Here is a 17,706-nt window from a genome sequence, read left to right as displayed (position 1 = left end):
AGAGAGCCAGATGTACCTTTGCTTACCTCCCAGCAACATAGAAATGGTTGTGTTGGGAGGGGGTGCATTGCTGAAAAGGTTGAAGGGTCGTGCCAGAAGATGTAGCTAATGCTTCCTAATACCACAGAACATAGATATTACCATGAGATTATCTAATAGTTTTGATTTCTTAAGTGCAAAGACAACAGACTCAACTGTCAATAAATAATTCCACTTTAATGGCAAAGTAATAATTTAGACAGATACAGTGTGCACACCTGCAAAAAATATATGCAAGCTGGTTTACAAGCTAGAAGAACAATAAATCAATAGAAAATACATCATCCAGTTAAGTCTGATGACACCAAATACTTATTATTAGGGCTTTACAAAGACTACAAAACTTTTCAGATGATTTATCTCACTGTTTCTGTCTATTTACATGATATGTTACATCAAAAATGTACAAAATATAAAATGTGTACAGACAAATGTTTCACAAACAAATTTTTAAAGTTGTAAACTAGGTGGATTCACCGAGATGTATTGCAGGGAATGTTGTATTACATGGCACACATATATAGGTTTTGTGTGTGTGCGTGCATGTGTGTTGAAAGTGGCAGGAACAAATTGTTTATTTGTTGTTTTAGACCACATATATAATAAAGACCAGCTGATGTTATAGTACTTGCCAGAGTGTAACATGCTATTTAACAATATAAGAGAACAATCTAAGTTTTAGCGCCTGACGTAATTCTGACTACATTCTGTGTGCATAAAATCAGAGGTTTTGTTTTTTAATTAGGGCAATAGCACCGTGTAGGAGACCTGTATCTTCAGTGATACAGCAAGGGAAACTGCACTGGTCTTAGTGTGATAAAATAGATGGCCACAAGATGGTCACCAGAGTTTGTAGCACCACTTGGATGTCCTGAAGATAGCCATTGACTAGCTAGAACCAAAGTGCTTCACTGGCACACACCAGGTAAGTGGGCATGCTTCAAGTGAGTATTTTCAGGACTGTGACTCCAAATGTATAAGTCCATATCTCTACACAATGCCATAGCCCTTGGCTTATCTGAGTTAATTTGAACCAGCCCATCCAATTACTCTGATTCATTCTGGTGTAGCCTGCCAGGATAGTTAGCAACGTAATTTTTGTTTTCTCCTACAGTGTATTGGCTTCATAATGTAAATTGAAACATGCTCACTCTAGCACAAATAGCTCCTGCATAGTCATAACAATTCTAAATACAAGACAAACACACCAGGTGAGAGAAAAACAGATTGTAAAGTTTGCGCTCTGGATTTTGTTTGTAACATACGGATCATCTCAGTAAATGAAACATCTCTTAACACCAACAGGATAAAATACAGTTTCTTATTTTTGTTGTTGCTGTTTGTTTGCTTTCATTTGTGCAAGGCTCTTTTTTAATATTTACAATACCCCTCCCAGTAGACTGTGCAAAACCAACCCCCTCCCCTTTTACAGTATAAACTTTTCTCTCTTCCACAGTGGATATCACTGTGGCATTGTTCGTAATGCTGAATTTCTTCATGTACAACTGCAATTAAAACAACATGCTTCAAACTGGGGGGGGGGGGGGGGGAGAGGAGGGAGGGAGAATAAAGAAAAATTGTGCTCATGCTGCAACATGTTTACCCAGCTCTGCTGGGTACTCTCCCCCCCCCCCCCCCCAACTATTTACCTTTCAATCAGCTCTTTCTATAGGACCAAATGGGTTTGAGCCAAAAGACTTGGGCTTTTGTCTTTAACCATAATTAATTGGGTGTGGCTTCTGAGTCACTTGAACATTTTGGATGGTAGGCAATCTATCCACATAAGATAAAAAATACTATCTATATATCTATATCAATAGTTCACCCTTCCAGCCATCTCATTTTTACACATCATGGAATACAGATATGAAGCTTCTGCGTTCGTGGATGCTCTCTCATTAGTAAATGGAGAAAGAAAACAGTGTAAATAATCAATGGTTTAACAAATTAAACCAACTGTAAAACTGTTCTAGAAATTGATTTTAAGGCAGTGAGACAGCACCATAGGAAATATTCTCTTTTATTTCCCCCCCACTGAAAAGGCTCAAAAACAAAGCCCTAAGAAAGCCTTTAGTCAGTGTTGGATGTGAAGTTAAGAGATGGGCAGGTGTTTATAAAATACCCTTGTGGTTAAAAACAACTTGTATATAAAACAGATGAATTTTTACACAAAAAAACCCAGAAACCTTGATGGACCATATCACTGCAAACATGGCAGTTTAGTATCAAATTGGCACTTATCCAGCATATCACAGTAGCGTTTTCCTGGCAATTGCACAATACTTTTGTGCTTATTGAGTTTACTCTCATGTCTTCCCCCCACCCACACCCCACAAACTCATTTTGGAATGGGCAGCAGTGTACAACTGAAACACTACTGGAGTCCTGTAAGGAGCGCCATTTGGGCACAACAGAGGTCAGAGGAGGTGGATCAAGAAGACCACCAATGCAGCACCTCAGAGAAAATTGAAGTGAAAAAGAAAAGTACTTCACTGTAAACTTTTGAGACAGGAAGAAAAAAACAAACACAAAGAGGTTCCAGTTTGGCTAACATATGTGCAATCGGCTTAGTTGCCCTCCTGTGAAAAGGCCTTTTCCAGTTGATTGATGGAGTCTCACATAGCTCCATAGATACTGAAATGTCTTGAAATTAAACTAATTCAAGCTTTCCTTTTTGATTTGTGTTCCTGACTTTTCTGAGTGAAGTCGACCACCTAAATATGACACAGCTTTTTTTCTTCCTTGCTCTCTTTCTCTCTCTCTCTCTCTCTCTCTCTCTCTCTCTCTCTCTCTCTCTCTCTCTTGGGGCGCCCTGACTTACTGCTTCAATACTGGCAGAACCCGAAGCGGGAATAGGTTTACCAACATCCTCTACCCATACCCAGCCCCTTCTAGAGTGTTGATTCAAGTGAGGGGTCCAGGATTTCATCATGGTGACTGGCAGTATCGCTGTCACAGCTCTGTGCACTTGAGTAGCTGGCTGCCTCTTTGAGCCGCATTAGCATATTCATCTGAAAAAAAGGTAAAGAAATGCTTATCATTTGATGTGCAAATTAACACAAAGGTCGCTATATTTTTGAGCCCTACAAAAAGCCAAAAAGAATGCGATGGTCACAATATTACAGAGCTTGGAATATTCAAGACCAAATACATTGCCTTCTCCAAGGTACACCTTTGCTTTCTTCCTTTTTGGGGGTCTGAATAGGCATAAATGAATAGAAAAAAGGGGAAAGAATCCAAAGAAATGGGAACTGAAAGGTGTGGAAGGGAGAGGGAGCTCTTGATCTGAGCTAGTTATTTTGCCAATGCCAAGATTTATCTACGTTTAAGGAGGATTCCCTGGGGAAGAAAAGGAAACATGATCCCTTTCATATTTGCATCTCCGGGAAAAGGGAAGGTGGGATGTATGAAGTGGAATGGGCAGAAGTCAGCTGCTGAATGCTAGAGCACCATCTGCTGTCCATGAGCTGACCTTGGCAAGAGAAAATAGCACACCACAGCTGTGAGGCTGGGTTCCAGTGGAGCCTTTAAGCACATCTTACTTAACATCAAGAGCCCCAGGGACTCCCAGGATGCTCAGTGTCTAAAATTACCATAATTATAACTGATATTTATAAAGCTTCCCTCTTGTCGTGGTGTTCAGGGAACTGATCTACACCGACAGCATTTTTAAATGGTGCATTATTTAAAATGAAGAGCAAAGTTGTCTTCCATCAACAATCATGCAGAAATAGCATTATGTTTCAATCCACCTTCTTATGTCCATCTGATATCTGCCCATCTTTTAACTTATCTAATATTCTCTGGACTCTTTTGCATTTCTCTCTTCAAAAATCCCTAATGTGTACACTCTTTGTCACTGCCTTATCTGTGCCTTCCATCCTCCTTACAATAGTTTCACCTGGGTTTTCTGCCTATTATCAATAATTCTCAGACTATCCTTATCCCCTTAGGAATGCAACCCCCCCCCCCCCCGCACCCGCCGAAATGAATGGCAGCCATTCACCCACAAGAAGTAAGTGTTGTATTCAGGAATACCTTTAGGAAAGGAAACAACTTTAATAGTATGAAGTGAATATGAGCATACCTCTCGACGTCACTAACTTGTGTTCTGTTTATAGCTCATTCTAATGTGATATGGAATGTTAGCAAACTTTTTGTATAAATTCTGAGATTCAGCTCTTAAAGTTAATTTGATCTTGAACATTAGAATATCAAAAGTTAAGTTTTTTCTCCTGGTGTCTCAGGCTAACAACACATATTCATAAAAACAAATGTCTGTGCTATACTTTCACATTTTTCAGCTAGGAAACAGACTGAATTCACGTACAATTATTTAGGATGAAAGGCAAACAACAAAACTTATCAGAAATAATAAAAAGTTTTCATTTTACCAAAGGATCGCCTTCTGACTCTGTTTGTGGAATGTGCTTTGAGGTGGTTCCTTCTTTGGCAGATGTATATCCTTCATAACCAACATCTTCAGGTCTTAACTGAAGTAATGATGACCAGTCATGCTGCAAAGAACTCCATGGACAAGTCTCTGCTATCCACTTTGAGGGATCTTCCCAAGGTGCTCGTTTACCATACATCTGAATGTCCACCCCAAAATAAAAATCAAGACCAGAATTCAGTAAGTGACTAACATTTTCATAAGTGGGCTTTTATGTAACCAAATACCATCTTGCACCAATTTGGAAAGAGGAAAAGGGTGGAGATGAATATTGGTTTTATTTCAGTTTCAGAGAGGAGCCCCAGGTGGAGTAGTGGGCCTAGGGGATAAAAGCCTTGTGACTTGAAGGTTGGGCTGCTGATCTGCAAGCTGCCAGGTTCGAATCCCACCCGGGGAGAGTGCAGATGTGCTCCCTCTATCAGCTCCAGCTCCATGCGGGACATGAGAGAAGCCTCCCACAAGGATGGTAAAACATCAAAAAACATCCAGGCATCCCCTGGGCAACGTCCTTGCAGACGGCCAATTCTCTCACTCCAGAAGTGACTTGCAGTTTCTCAAGTTGCTCCTGACATGAAAAAAAAAAGTTTCAGAGAACAAAATTCTCCTTAGTGTTTATGGCCACCATGTTTGCTTCTCCTGAATTTCCACAATAATGCTAAATGGACCATTTTTATGAGAAAATAGTGGTTGTCGGTGGTTCCAATGGGTTTTTTGTTTGTTTCAGAAACCCTCTCCACATAGTATTATTATGGACATTATGTGAAAGAAGAAATGATAGTTGGCAGCAGCAAGAACTACATATGCAAATTGAAAATAACATGCTAAAGTTTTACCTGAAGCCCTTCTCTCACAGCTTCCATAATATATGGTACCAAGGAATAATTCCAGAGATCTGTGAACCACACCCTGGAACCATCAACATCTATAGGGCAGGGTAGAAAAAGGCGAGGACCTGGAAAAAAAGATCATATTTGTTTTTAAAATCTGCTAACAATGTCATTTATAATATTGTCTATTCATTTAAAACATGAAAAATAATAGAAAATGTTTTTCATTATGTTGCTTACAAAGTGTTAGAGTATGGCTTGTACAAACTACATTTATAAAACACAAATTCCTTCATAATTTCTAGTTGGGCTTTGCTTATGTTGGGAGAAATAATAAATCATACTTACTTTAAAACAAAGCATACTGCCTCTTTAATACTTTGAACAATAGCTCACTTACTTGACTGTACTGCAGCTGCTCACAGCTGCTGTGTAGTGACTGCTAAACTGAGTTGGGGTTTCTTAAAACAAAAAGGCTGAGTTGAAAAAATCTGTTTGTTCTTAACATGTAAAATTATGTTATCTGTGCGCCCATTATTCATGTAATTATATCCTTGGTCTTTGAACCTTCTGTCTTCTCTGTTTCTATTAATGTTATTGACTGATATATTTTGATGCCATAGCAGAGTCTGGGCAAAGGTTGTTGAGGAAAATGTGAGGATAGACTTGTGTGAGTTAAAGTATACTACTCCTTTAGGGGTTGTTGGGGAGAGTCTAACCTGCACATATATAGCAATAGTTGGTTTGATATCACAAGAGTACATGGAATTTTAGGATTAAGCAGTATAATGCTGAAAAATACTAAATAAAACCTCAGAATTTGAGCTCTACTGAAGTACAATGAACTGGAAATACTGGCCGGAATAAGTGTGGGAATTACATCCATTTTATGTGGATTTACGTCTGTTAGAATTGGACAGTTTGGTAACATTTGTATCCAGCAGTGCTATGTAGCAGAGCCAGCAAAGTGACCAATGGGACCCAATACCTATTGGGACGAATTTACAACACAGATTGATTGATACACAGTGGAATTCGATATGCATCAGAACAACAGTTAGGGAAGGCCGATGCACCACAAGCTCTATTGATTTTCATTGTAACGCTCTAGCTGGTGTCCCATTATGCATCTTTGTTGTTTGCTAACAGGGATTCTTAGTGCTTTTGCTTGTAGTTAAGTAGATATACATTTTCACAACCTGGACTAAGGTATAGGACTCTGGTCCATATTTAAATTAAACATAATTACTGTTTTTGCAGGAATAATCTTCCAAGATATCCTATTGGCAATGTGTGTTAAGTAGGCTGTAGTAACAATATGCAGTGAGAGGCCAAATGAAATATAGTTCATGTTCAAGAATGATAATGCTTGTTCTTTCATTCCTTTCATTTTGGGTGGGAGCACAAAATAGGAATATCCCCCTCTGGAATGAAAATTAGCTCAAAACAAAAGAAAGCAGGAGCTGGTACTGTTTCCTTGCCTCCTTTTCGTGAGCAAGTTTAATCTTTTTATTAGTCCCCCAACAAACAAACAGTAAACCCTCATTTGCTCTCCTCTTTCAGGAGGTCATCACTCTTCCTTTCTAGAAGTGGGAAGCCTCCTTAAAATGCCTTGGAGAGTGCGTGCATGGCTCCTCCTCCCTCGTCCTTGGCACTTGGAGCTTTTACCTTGGGTTGTTCATTGCTGCTGCTGCTACCTCTATCTCTCATGCAAGGAAGGCGCCTCCCCCAGCCCCCTCCTCTTCCTCCTTTGTGCATCTTACTCTAAAGTAAGCCAGGTAGCAGCAGCAGCAGCAATGACCCAAGGCACAGGCAGCAGCTTCAAGAGCCGAGGAGGAGAGGGAAGAGGTGTGAAGGAGGAAGAGGTGAGGGGCTGGAGGCATCTTCCTTTCATGAGAGACAGAGGAGAAGGAGGAGGGCACCCAGCGCAGCAGCAAGCAAGAAGCCAAGATAGCAGCTCCAAGACAAACCATGTGATTGCCAAAAATGATGGTAAGAGGAGGGGAATTCCCCCCATTGCTGCCAGTTAAAGAAGAAGTGAGTGGGGCTGGGCCCTGGGCTATGTATGTGGTGTGTGCGGAGCATCATTTCTCAGGAAGGGATGGTGCCCTGCCCACCTCCCTCCTGCTGCTGCTCCTGGAAAAGTTAGAGGGTGGACCAGTAGGGGGAAAGAGGGAATGTTTTTAAGGAGATTTATAGAAAGAAACGGCGCTCCATGCAGTCATGCTGGCCACATGACCTTGGAGGTGTCTATGGACAACATCGGCTCTTTGGCTTAGAAATGGAGATGAGCACCAACCCCCAGAGTCAGACATGGCTGGATTTAACGTCAGGGGAAACCTTTACCTTTTATAGAAAGAAAAAAATCCCTAAAAATTGGGGAGGGCCCAAATGTTATAAAACTTGGTGGGTTAACAATGGTTGATGTGCCCTACATGTGTGGCAATTTTCACCCCTCTAGCCCCAAAACTGAGGGGAAGGGGGGCCTGGGGAAACCCACCCATAGTGGCCACGTAGTTTCGGATGTGGAACGAAAGCGCCCATTCAGAAAAGGCCTCTTTTTGGAAGGTGCTCGAAAATGAAAACGGGGGCCTAATGAATGAAATAAACAGAAACTGATAGTGATTCTTTACAAATGCACAAGCCTAATTTCCACTACACTAAATAAATTTGTTTAGAAATACAGTGAAGATGGTGTTTAGATTGTTTAGAAATATGGTGAAACCTATGAGTTCTTGCTGAGCTGACAAAGCTGTACAAAAATGAAAATGAGTTCAGCCAATATACTGCAGTTGTGAACTAGATGTCAATGATTTTGTGTCTTTTAGAAAGAAAATTTTCATTACAGCAGTTTAGCAGCAATATGAAGTTCACAAGCACAACTTCCAATTCAACCAACTTCTAAATGTTTTCTTTATACCCAAAAGGTCAGCTGTCAATTATTCTGACATCAGAGAAGCAGACTGAAAGTAAGCCTGTAAGTTTAGATAAGCCTCGAGGTTCAGTTTTGACCTTTAATTAGCATTATTAATTGAAGAAGGGCCTCACCAATGGTTACATCAGAAGAACTGTGTGTTTCTAAGAAGCTGTTGAGATGATGCCATGTCTTAGGAATCCAGTCAATAATTTTGATGAGGTCATTATTGCGGAAATTTCTCTCGATTTCTGTCTCAATCAATTTCCTTCTCAAATACCTAGATAAGAAGCCTTTGACAGGCTCCATGTGATTAGCACACAGCACCCACCTATACAGACAAAGACAAAAGAGATAAAGGTAGTGGATTCAAGACACACAAGCTCTGGACCACACACGTAAGTTGATAGCAGGCTTAAGATGAACCAAAATAAATGTTTCTTTATTATTTCTATTAGCTGATGTGATTGTCACTAGCAAATAACAAGGAGGAAAAGATTAGCTAATAAATGAAATATGTGACCTGTAGTATTTTTGTTAAATATTACCTAATCCCCTGTGTTAAAATGTGACATACCACTGACTATCAGGTGTTAGGGATGTATAATAGGAGTTGGATCTAGACATTGTGCACTCTTTGTGAACTTGCCTGTGGCACTTGGTTACCCACTGCCAGTAAACAGACTTCTAGACTATGGATCTGCCACAGAAAGTTAATTTGCATGTTTCTAATTAATGAGTTAACTTTTCAGTTCCAGATCCTCGGGTCAGTCATAAAGAAAGTAACTCTTAATATATCACATCCTATTGTGGTTTGTTCAATACTGCTAAAACTGACAATGCTACCTAGACATCATATGTAGGTGTAACTGAAGGATAAAATATGCCCCATGATAAATATAATCAAAGTGGTGAAACATTATCTTGACTTACAATAACTTAGAAAATCTTATATTTTATTTATTAATCTGCACCTGAACATTTGTACAGATGTGAAGACTTTCTAATCTACCTGTCTGCCAGAGGTGCAGCTATGGGGTAGTGTGTGAAATTTCTTGCCATTTCTCTATCACAGTGGTTCTCAACCTGGAGTCTCTGGATGTTTTTAGCCTACAACTCACCAAAATTCCAGTCAATTTACCAGATGTTGGGATTTCTGGGAGTTGAAGGCCAAAAACATCTGGGGATTCAAAGTTAAGAACCACTGTTCAAGCATTTCAATGACTTCAAACTTCACGTAATAATTTTAAAATACAAGATTGGGCATCCAAATAAAGCAATCAATCAAATATATCATAGGAACGCAAGCACAAGAAACAGAAGACATCTATAAGTGAACAATTTTCAGTGTCTCACTCTCTGGAATGTTAAGAATTTGGGGACTGAAGAAACAATAATGTATTTAACAGATTTTTTGTGGGGATATTCTTTTATTTTTTCCCCTCTTATAGCTATTTTCCTAATACCCGTATTAGAAATAACAGAGATTTAATTGCTCAGTTATCCTTAGTCAAAATAAATCTTCCTGAAAGGTCCTAAAATTGTTATTTCAGGCTGTAATCCTATCCAGACTAATGTGGAAGAAAGGTTGATTCATCTCAGAGGGACTTACTTCTCAGTTGCATGCATAGGGTTGCACAAGCAGAAAGAACACTTACCTGAAGTTCTGGTGCAATTCTAGGTTAGGTGACGATGAAACTCCCTGGTTCATTGTTCCAATAATATAGGGGCTAAAAATATTAAATGTTGAAGGTGTTAATTCGTTTATTTAACCCATTTCTACCCTGCCTTTTAATTAGGAAAAGCTCAAGAGCTCATCCAAAAAAAGGGAAAATCACTATTAAAAATCAATAAAATACTAAATCCATTGAAGGGGGGAGATAGAAGAAAAACTCACTAAAATCAGTTTCCTTATTCATGCAAAACCTAAGGAAAAATGAAATGTTCTACTGGAGGCTTCTTAAACTCTACAACTAAAATCCAGATGTCAGACCTCCTCCATGACAGACAAGGCAATAACTATTAGAAAATATTATTATTAATGGTCTACTGCTATGGTGAATAAAGATTATTTTACCATTTTATTATAAGTGGAAAGGATTTTAAAAAGTATGCTAAAATACCCAGTTATACTGAACTGTTTCACTGAGTAAGGCCTTGAATAAGGTCTTTGTTTCAAAAGAAACATTTCAGAATTTTATCATTAACATTTAAGTTTCTTTAACTTCATGCCCTAAATGTATACATACAGCATGCTTAACAGATAATAATGGGATTGCTCGTGTTTCTCAATTAAATTGGACTGATTGTACACAAAATTAATCTTCCATCTACTATGCTATTCTTTATGTTTAGACTATTTCACAACAAGGTAAAGACAAAACTTACCATTTGTTATATTTACAATTAAGGAAACCATTGAAGATGTCACTCAAAGAACCAACATGGTGGAGGTTGTCAAGAATTATTACCACTGGGAGGTCAGCACTGCTGTTGTCAGCACTGCATTGTTCAGCCAAATTAGCAAGATATTGTTGCACATCCTTGTAGAAAAGAAAAGCAACAGAATGAAATGGAAATATTTCTACTGGTCTCCTCACATTTACCAAGCTTCTGTTAAAGCAAGGGCTGCCTGTTGTCATCTGCCTAGTCCCTGTTCTGATAGACAAAATGCATTTGAGCTAGAGGGCCTACTTATGCTTCTTGTTCTTGCCCTACCAGGGACTAATCTCTGACAGGTTCTTTTATGAGATGATGGTTTCTGATCAGGCAGAGTTCTTGATAAGATATAGTACGTAATATAACACAAAGTACACAAGCAACATAGACTGAGGCTGCATTTTCTTCAAGTTGTGAATAGTGACATTATAGTCAGGTCCCAACTGACTCACCACTCTCTCTTTTGTAGTTCCATTACCTATTTATCTTCAATACTTCTTTTGAGGTAATGGAGAAGATTTTTAGTGCACAAGGGATATGGGAGACTCAGTAATTCTGAAGGAAGCAGTAGGATTCAATCACTGTACTTAACTTGTTTCTGACTTTTGGCCCATCTACATGGGTCAAAAACTCTGTTCTCAGCACAAATGACTGGCTGGCATTCTTAATGTGCACAGGGGGTTCTGGTGAGTATCCCAGGCTGGTGGATTGTTGTCGTTGTTTTGTCTATTTACCTTTGCCCCACTTAGCCAAAGTCTGGGAATACTCCAGAAATTACTCGAAACTCCAGAGTATTTGGGGGCTTCAGGCTAATCTAGACACTTAGTTGGGTGCCATTTGGCTTGATTTGTTGTCCAGGCAGACACCACCAGCATCACCCTTTCCCTGTGCTGATCAGGAATGGGATGGCTTACACTTATGTCACCACACTGTCACTTCTAGCCAATTATAGAACTCCATCTGAGTACCTGGTCACTGCCTGTCATGTCTTCTTTTTGCTGGCCACGTGGCCACCTCATTGTGACATCAGTGGACATGACCACAATGGTCAGCTAAGAATAGTGGCAGGTGCACTGACACAGAAGAAGTGACAGCCCAGTGGGGCCAATGCAGTCCCAATTTGGACAGTGGTTCTGGACTCAGCACATATGTGCTGTATCTGCAGCTGCTCTGGGCCAAATTTATATGGTACTGTGTAGATAGGCCCTAGATTAGTGCAAGAGGGAAGATGTGATTTTTTTTAACCAGAATTATGGGGAAAATCTTACAGTTCTCAAAGGTAAAAATGTTCAACCTCTCTTCAGAAAAAAAAATCATTGTAGCCTATGTAAATGCATATCTTATTTTTGTAAAGTATTCAAATTGTATTTGTATTTGCACTGGCTGGGCAATATACAGTAACAAATGGATATGTATTTGTATCTGTGTATGTGCGCATGTTTCTCTCTTATATCTTACCTTACTTGATTTGTGATCTACATTAAAAATAGCAATGGCATCTTCTGTTTTCTTCCTTCCAGATTTAGTTATCACATATTCAGCAAGCTTGTTGGCTAAATAAGTCTTCCCGGTGCCACTGGGTCCTGACAGGATAATTCTATGATGCTCCATCAGCAAATTAAAGTACCGTTGACTAACTGGTTTAGGAATTAATGTATCAAACACAAAGCTGTCCAAACTATTCTCTTCCACTCCTAAAATGGGGGAAGGGAAAGAAAAAAATGTTCAGGAAAAAGGACTAATTTAAAGAAAAAACTCCAATGTTTTCCCCTTTTTTCTTTTTGTAGTTGTTAGTGGGTAAATGCTTTTGATACAAACCTTTCTTCCAGGTTTTGAAAAACCCTGGAAGGGCACAGATCTTATTTCAGGGCCAGAAAGAGAGATTAAACAGTGCCATAGCCACATGACAAGATGAGTGGAAGCAACGTAATCAAAGCAAACGTGAAGCAAAAACTCAGTGGGGCAGTGATGTATATCTAAAACATTTGAGTCATTTAAAAGAAAAGGGTCAAGTGAAAGCAGTAAGGGTTAGCAGGAGAGAGATATCACACCAAATGACACAAAGGCTTTTTCAAGAACCTCAAAATAGAAAGCCCCCATGTCTACATGAAATATTTAAAGTCCCTGTTTGAAGTGGTAGATTCAGAATTCTAACCCCTCATTTTATACTAAAATTCTGTTTTGTTCTAATTTTATATACTAGGGGAGGAAACTCAGTATTGAAATAGCAAGCTGTGATCATGATGTGGTTAGGATAAAATACTTGAAGTCTGAAGGTTAAATCTAACTTGTCCTGTTCTACACAAATACACCCTTCTTCACCCACCAATAATCAGTTCACTATGTATTATCCCTTGATATGTTTCAGGGATTTATTTGGTCTGCACTGCTAAAGAAAAACACCCAAATCACATTGCACTTCACCAAACATTGTGATATAGTTTTGGATAAACCAGTATAATGGAGTGCATATACATTACAAAGAGTATGGAATAAGAAAATACACTGGAATGCTTTTTCCTCTGCATTTTAAACAAATTACAGATTGATGCAGATAAGAGGTGAAGTGGATTTGTAACTTGACATTTCCTAAAATCAAATTGATTAGAAATAGACTGATCTATCCAAAACTAACAATCACATTCACCATGTAATATCTGATTGGTCTCACAGGGAATTAGAATCTGAACCACACCTTCAAATTCAAGGTTGTTAGAAAAGGCAGCTGCGCATCTCCATAAGCGATATGCATCTTCACTATAAACATAACTTTTACAAATGTAACTATAAAAATGTTTTGTATGTTTTTCATCCACGTGTGTTTTTTACCTGTATCTCTTTCTATTCTGTAAGACGCTTTGAGTCCCAGCTTTGGGAGGAAAGCGGGATATGAATAAATAAATATAATACAATACATACATGCCAGATGGCTTAACGCAAGCTTTGCATCTGATTAATACTCCAAAGCGCATTTTTACATTTTGCTACCACAGAGAAAATCCATTTGCTGTTAGGATCCAATAATTTTAAAGCACATTTCACAACATTAGCTTTACTATTAGAAAGGGATGCAAATATTTCAGTATTTTATCCTTGCCAAGTAAAGATCAGTAATTTCCAGTTTTCTCCCCACTGCAGATAAAACAAGCACTTCTTCACAATTCTCACTTGGCAGTCACACATTTTAAAATGTTTCAGGAAATTATTCTGAACAGAAATTGATGTGGGTTTTGTTATATTAAAATTTTTGGTTATTGTGCCAAAAAAGCCACTGGGTGGTTTTCTGTTAGATACTTACAATTGTTTTCACATTTACAATTTTAGTACCATTGCAATGACCACAAATGCCCCCAAATCTAACTTAAAATCCAGGCAGCTGTACTGAAAGAGAACCCTGTGATGCTGGTGAACACACCACTACTCACTGGTGGGCCACCATTTTTTGGTGCTACACTCCCTAGTACTACAGGACGTTGTCCCTCTGTATGGCTGCCTGTATTTAAGGATAGCTTCGAGGATATGATTGGGAGATGAGCCATTTCCATAACATTATAGCTAGGAGTGTGATGCAGGATCAAAGCAATTGTTTCCAGACAGCTGTTTATGTATTTTTATGCAAGGTTGCTATTTTTTGTGTGCAAAAAAACAGAAATCTTGCACCAAAGAACCATGTGCATTATTTTTTGTGTGAGATTGCAGGCAGTGGGGGGAATGTTGGTGCAAAAAACAACAATCTTGCCCAAAACAACCATCTGTCTATCTAGAAAGGGTATACAAAAGAACACTTTAGTTCAGCATCAAATATCAGTATTTCTGTGCAGAATTCTTCCCTGAAAAACATAATAAAGTGTGAATGTTGACAAAAACTGTGCGAAATTATTCCCAACCCATCTTTTTTGACCAGAAAATGAATTAATAGCTATGACTATTATTTCTATCCCTCCTTATTTTATTACTGACAAAAACTGAACATGCTTGATATGCTAATTTTCACTTAAGCATTCCTGTATTTTCAATATTATGATACTAAACTCAGTGCTGAAAAAATATTGAAGAAAAATTATTTGGGGTAAGCAAAGAAAAGGGGTATGAAGAAAAATCCAGTATTACCTTTAAGGTTCACGGTGATTATGTTACTATCTCCAACCAGATATCCACAAGGTAGCAGTTCAGGCACTTCTTGGCTATGTGATCTAATTACATCACCTATACAATAGCTAGCTATACAGTCTGAGCCTAAACCAAGGCTAGTACCTGGATCCACCCGGAAAATATATTCCTAAATTAAAATATAAACAAAAAGAAAATGGCATTATATATAACAGGACAGAATAAGTAAATGTACCCACATTTCCAAATGTCAGCCTTATTTCTCTCATTTGCAGATAAAGGACATTTGCTTTGTTTGAGGTTTAAATGTCAAAAGGCAGGTTCATAAAACAAAGGTATTTCCCACTGGACCTCATGCAATCTTCAAACGTTTTGACATTTCTTATATACTAGCTTGGGGACCCAGCGGTGCCCGGGTCATTTAAGAATGTTATTATTTGCCTTTCAATGTTATGTATTCTGTCTGGAGTGGGTGAACTACAATTCCCAGAATCATGGCTCAATCCTCCACAAACCCTGCCAGTATGAAAAGTTGGCCATTTTGGGCCTGTGTATCAAGTGTGGTCCAGATCTGTCGTTGGTTGGTCATCGGCTGGCTGCAGTACTGTCTGGATGGGGGTGAACAACTATAATTCCCAGAGTTCTGGGGAAATTGCCCCGAAACATCTGTCAGTATCCACAGCAGGCAATGTTCAGTCTGTGTGCCAAGTTTGGTCCAGATCCGTCATTGGTTGGGTTCAGTGGTCTTTGGATGCAGGTGAACTACAACTCCCAAAATAAAGGCCCCTTCCCACAAACACCTGCAGTATGTTCAGTTGGTCATGAGGCTTCTCTGTGCGAAGTGTGGTCCCGGTCCATTGTCGGTGGGGGTCACTGTTTCTCTGGATGCAGGTGAACTATAACTCCCTTTTCCCCAAACTTGAGTTTTCATAATAACTCCAACCATCACCCAAGTCAAAAAGGAAGCACAATCAAAGCCCTGACAGACCGTGCACAAAGAATCTGCGAACCTCACCTCCTCCAAGGTGAACTAAACCACCTAAACTGGGCTCTACAGGCCAATGGATACTCCACCACAGACATCAGAAGAGCTGCAAGGCCAAGAACAAGCCATGAGAGTCAAGACAAAGATCCACCCAGAGAAAAGGTGTTCTTACCATACATCAAGGGAACCACTGACCACATAGGCAAACTGATGAAGAAGCACAACCTACAAACTATCTACAGACCCACAAAGAAAATCCAACAAATGCTACGGTCAGTGAAAGACAATAGGGATCCTCTCTCCTCTGCAGGAGTCTACCGGATACCATGCAGCTGTGGACAAGTATACATAGGGACCACCAAACGCAGCTCCCAAACAAGAGTGAAAGAACATGAAAGGCACTGCAGACTAATTCAACCAGAGAAATCAGCCATAGCAGAGCACTTGATGAACCAACCAGGACACAGTATATTATTTGAGAACACAGAAATGCTGGACCACTCCAACAACTATCATGTCAGACTACACAGAGAAGCCATTGAAATCCACAAGTATGTGGACAACTTCAACAGAAAGGAGGAAACAATGAAACTGAACAAAATCTGGCTACCAGTATTAAAAAACTCTAAAATCAAAACAGTAGATGGGAACCAACACTCTGAGGGCAGAGGAGCCCCAAGGACGCTAATGACTGAACAAAGGATGCCCTCCAGGCAAGAGACAAAACCTTTCCAATGCTAATTAGGGTGATTAACTGAAACATTAATGCTGGCTTCCCAGTGACAAAGGACTCTTGCCACACCCTGGACTCTACACAGTATATATTTTTTCCCTTTCCTTGCCTAGTTTATCCATGCCACACAGCCTCTGAGGATGTCTGCCATAGATGTGGGTAAAACGTCAGGAGAGAATACTTCTGGAACATGGCCACACAGCCCGAAAGACATACAACAACCCAATAATAATAATAATAGTAATAATAATAATAATAATAATCTGCCAACTGCAAAAGGCCACCCTACTGGGATCTGCATACATCATCCGAAAATACATCACACAGTCCTAGACACTTGGGAAGTGTTCGACTTGTGATTTTGTGATACAAAATCCAGCATATCTATCTTGTTTGCTGTGTCATAATAATAATAATAATAATAATAATAATAATAATAATAATAATATCATATGAAGGGGAATAATGCATGGAAAAGTGCTAAGCGATCACTATCAATCTCGCTTCCAACACTCATGCCTTAATCACAGACAACTGTTTAATCAGGGTCCTAAAATGCATGGAGAGCCACGTTTCTTGTACAATAGTTGATGCCAAACACATGGATTTCAAAAGCAGGGCTGACCGCAGTATATGACATCAAAGTAGGAGACACTCAAAATCAATGTCTAAAGCCACTTCCTGGTTCTGTCTAACAGGAGGGGATCATAGACCAGAACCCTGTATTACAGTTTCAAATGTGTGCTACAAACCTGTAGTTACACATTCGTGACTGTTATGTATTCATTGTTCCTACATAGATTACCGTATAGATTGCACAGGGACCATGAAATCCAGAAATCTCCATTAACCAGGCAGCAGCCATTGTGATCGATGAGGGAGGGGTCCATTCCCTTGTTGCTTAAGAACCAGTGGCTGCCATTTCCATTATCACTCACACAAGTGATTTCTGGTGTAAGGGACCATTTTTCTGTCTGTTGTAATGGGGATCACTTACAGGGAATGATGGAAATGGCAACCAGTTGCTTCCCTAGTGAAAGGGTTATATATTGATTTCAGTTGCTGCTCCCTAGTAAGTTAGGAATGAGGGGTCAGGCCAGGATGAAAGCATAGCACTGTATATGCAATGACCATACAGGATTCCAGCCTAAAGTCCTATCAAGATTAGAATTCATAATGTTTCATGAATCTTTGGATATTTAAGAA

General features: G+C 39.3%; 1 protein-coding gene and 2 long non-coding RNA genes across 19 annotated transcripts in view; 2 read left to right on the top strand and 1 right to left on the bottom strand.

The window, feature by feature from the left end:
- Window positions 1-4,049, top strand: part of LOC134299125 (uncharacterized) — a 67,644-nt gene extending 63,595 nt beyond the window's left edge. Inside the window, exon 3 of the long non-coding RNA XR_010006269.1 lies at window positions 3,993-4,049. This is a non-coding gene — a long non-coding RNA (uncharacterized LOC134299125). The remainder of the gene's footprint in view (window positions 1-3,992) is intronic.
- nav3 (neuron navigator 3) overlaps window positions 196-17,706 on the bottom strand; it is a 587,869-nt gene continuing 570,358 nt past the window's right edge. For 16 of the 17 annotated variants that reach the window (XM_016993769.2, XM_062980879.1, XM_016993770.2 and 13 more), the window contains 8 exons: window positions 14,783-14,951; window positions 12,131-12,366; window positions 10,622-10,776; window positions 9,892-9,963; window positions 8,368-8,564; window positions 5,326-5,444; window positions 4,434-4,631; window positions 196-3,050 (listed from right to left, as the gene is read on the bottom strand). In XM_016993769.2, the coding sequence (XP_016849258.2) occupies window positions 2,931-3,050; window positions 4,434-4,631; window positions 5,326-5,444; window positions 8,368-8,564; window positions 9,892-9,963; window positions 10,622-10,776; window positions 12,131-12,366; window positions 14,783-14,951 (1,266 nt within the window). In that variant the 3' untranslated portion in view covers window positions 196-2,930. Of the gene's footprint in view, window positions 3,051-4,433; window positions 4,632-5,325; window positions 5,445-8,367; window positions 8,565-9,891; window positions 9,964-10,621; window positions 10,777-12,130; window positions 12,367-13,501; window positions 13,542-14,782; window positions 14,952-17,706 lie in introns of those variants that run through there. The other variant, XM_062980881.1, reaches the window with a different exon arrangement.
- Window positions 4,581-5,667, top strand: LOC100567396 (uncharacterized). The gene is made up of 2 exons (XR_001730302.2): window positions 4,581-4,672; window positions 5,217-5,667. It is a non-coding gene; the product is annotated as an uncharacterized LOC100567396 (long non-coding RNA).

This window comes from Anolis carolinensis, chromosome 5 (genome assembly GCF_035594765.1).
Source record: "Anolis carolinensis isolate JA03-04 chromosome 5, rAnoCar3.1.pri, whole genome shotgun sequence".
Classification (NCBI taxonomy): domain Eukaryota; kingdom Metazoa; phylum Chordata; class Lepidosauria; order Squamata; family Dactyloidae; genus Anolis; species Anolis carolinensis.
Note: the sequence above shows the minus strand (reverse complement) of the source record. Positions and strands in the feature narration are given on the sequence as shown.